We start from the raw sequence: 2,834 nt of genomic DNA, 5'->3' as shown, positions 1-2,834 counted from the left end.
GCGTCACCATAGCACCATTTTGGATAGAATATCAACTGAACGTAAAAAGACAATATTAAACATATTATCTTACTTTTCGGACACACTTTGGGAGCTGACACTTGAAACAGACAGTGGAGGAGGTTTAGACGCTCCAAGCTTATAGGTTGTGGAAATGAATGCGTCTTTATCATAGCTGAAGGGAACGACAATACGATTGCAGATGAACAAACAAGTGAACATGGCACACGAGCATATTCAAGCAAAAGCCAGCATATATTAGTTCTGTGAAACAAAGCAAAACCAATTTTACTCACCTAGCGAGAAGAAACAAAGCAACCTCGGCGTCTGATCGCAGGCCTTCCCGCTCCTTGAGTTCTCTCCAGCGCTGGAAAGCTGATCCGAAGTTTACACAGGTTCTATACGTCTTGCCTTATCGTAAGCCTTCTTTTGTTCCGCAGACGTTTTCCTCTTTTGTTTTTAATCCGCCATACAAGTTTGTTTTGGTACTCGGCCCGACTCAGTTTTCTAAAGTGTTTTTGAAAAAATACATACCCCACCTTTAACGACCCATCAGCCTGCGCCATCTAGAGTTTCATGACAGCATATGTGCTACTTTTTGTGCAAACTGCTATGTTTTATTTATGATTTTTTGATGGGTAGAAATTCAAATGAATCAGCTTTTATTTGAAATGGATGTTTAACATTAAAATGTTCACTTTTGATCAATTTCATGCAAATCTTGCTGACCTCAAACTTTTGAATGGTAGTGTAAATTTAAAAACTTTTTGAAAGTAATGCTCACATGTAGGCTAACATGTATTTAAGATGTAAGGAAAATGTTTTTCTTTGTACTTTTTTCTTGATGGTTATACCACATGACTTTTTAGAGTCATTAAACTTTTGTTGAAAGCAAGATGAAATCAAGATGAATACAAAGAGTACATTTCTAAGAATGTATCACATGCATTTTAAACTAGCTAGATTTTGAAAGGATTTTTCCTGTTCTCTATCATGGACACTCTTATATGTCAATGACCCTAAAAGTGAGGCTTAAATGTCAGTAAACATTTATTCCCTCCCATCATCTCAGTGTGTCACTTTCTTTTCAGTGGAAGACAGAGGACAGAGAGTAGCGGCACACTGGATCTCTCACAGAACAGCACAGCAAGAGGCTGAAACAGCATTTAAGGTAAGACTATAGATAACAATAAAAATAAAAAAATGAAATATTCACCACATAAATATTTTTGTATATGACATTAAATATTCATCAGTTTTATTCATGCAAACTGTCAGGACACTCCACACTAGGGTGACATTTAGTTAGATGATATACTAAAGACACATTGTACACTGTTGTCTCGGTCTCAGCAGTAAGTTGTTAGATTTCTAAACAATGTGGTATGCTGTGCAATAATGGATGTTTGTGGATTTCAGCATTGTGGTAAAATTTTTTTGTGTAATGTAATCTACAACACAGTGTTTTTTTCTTTATGAAGATGGTCAAGCCAATGTCATACAAGCCAGTCCATTGGGTACTTAGAAGGATTGAGTTGTTGCCTCTTGCATCTGGCAGTGGAAGCATTACTGCCAGAAAGCAGCTCCTGATAAGCACCCTAGGGTTCTGGTTCTTGTTATCTGAGTTATTAAAGCTTGTAGAGAAACTCCGTTGGTGTGTATTTTAGACTCTTCCATTATGAGGAAGGCCTGGAATTCAGACAGACTCTGAATTCCAGACCTCCACTCCAGACCCCGTTCCGTGTTTTGCGTTTGGTCGCTGCAGGTGTTCTAACATTCAGAGTTTCTAACAAGCAACTAAAAAGCTTTTCCTTCATGTTCTCTTGGAGGAGCTTGATGATTATGTGCAGTCTAGGAGACCGCCTGCCTTCTGAAGGATTTAAAAGAGGCTCCTCTTTTGTTTAAGTCAATGACAACAATGTAGTGGGGTTTCAGGCAACTGCTCTAATCATGGCTACTTCTGTGTCCAGTTGTCGCATGATGACCATTCATTGGTAACAAATGTAAAGTGTGACCGAACAATAAAGAATCAAAACACGTTCAAACAATATCTAGGGCATGTTGTAGTCCAGATTAAAATGTAAAAAAAGTTTGAAAATAAATAGCCTATTATATATAGGCTATATATTATATATAGCCTAAATATTATAGTCTAAATATTTAAGTATTTGGTGCTGTGATGAACATCATAGCAAATACACAAAAATTCTGAATAATTTGTTATATATAATTATTCACGGTATTTAGATGTGCCCACTATAACAATATCGTGCATATTCATTACCGTGATATATCGCATTACCGAATACCGGCACAAGTCTATTCTGGAGTGTAGCTTGGAGTAATATTCTACCCATTTCTCCATCTTTTTACTAATCTCTTCACCATCTGGATGGTTTTTAAAAAACATATGAATATTATATACCATATATATCAGCCACCCACTCTCCAGTTGTCTATATTAGCCACTGAAAACCTCATATAAATATTACATAACATATAAATAATCCATAAAGTTCAATAGTTTGACCTGACCATTCCCATTGGCTGATTTAAAGTCCCAGCTCTCTCTACTAAAATGTTCTACTCTAATAGCTAATATATAGATCATATATATATAATAACTAAAAACACATCTGTTCCACCTTTATTTGACCCTCTAACTCTTAACACTTTCTATTCTATTTTAATTCTACTTTATATTTAACTTCTTTTTTTATTTTTTATATTTATTGTAAAAAACAACAAAAAACAAACAAACACTAGCTTTCTATTTTTTCTATTCTATCTACTTGTTTTTCTTTGTGTGTGTGTGTGTGTGTGTATAATATATA

The 2,834-nt window shown here is 35.3% G+C and overlaps 1 protein-coding gene across 1 annotated transcript in view; it reads left to right on the top strand.

The window, feature by feature from the left end:
* LOC107661973 (disintegrin and metalloproteinase domain-containing protein 33-like) overlaps positions 1-2,834 on the top strand; it is a 101,539-nt gene that overhangs the window by 14,725 nt on the left and 83,980 nt on the right. The window contains exon 2 of the mRNA XM_016451799.1: positions 1,092-1,171. Within this exon, the coding sequence (XP_016307285.1) occupies positions 1,092-1,171 (80 nt within the window). The remainder of the gene's footprint in view (positions 1-1,091; positions 1,172-2,834) is intronic.

The sequence above is a fragment of the Sinocyclocheilus anshuiensis genome, unplaced genomic scaffold, assembly GCF_001515605.1.
Source record: "Sinocyclocheilus anshuiensis isolate Anshui unplaced genomic scaffold, SAMN03320099.WGS_v1.1 scaffold603, whole genome shotgun sequence".
Classification (NCBI taxonomy): Eukaryota; Metazoa; Chordata; class Actinopteri; order Cypriniformes; family Cyprinidae; genus Sinocyclocheilus; species Sinocyclocheilus anshuiensis.
Note: the sequence above shows the minus strand (reverse complement) of the source record. Positions and strands in the feature narration are given on the sequence as shown.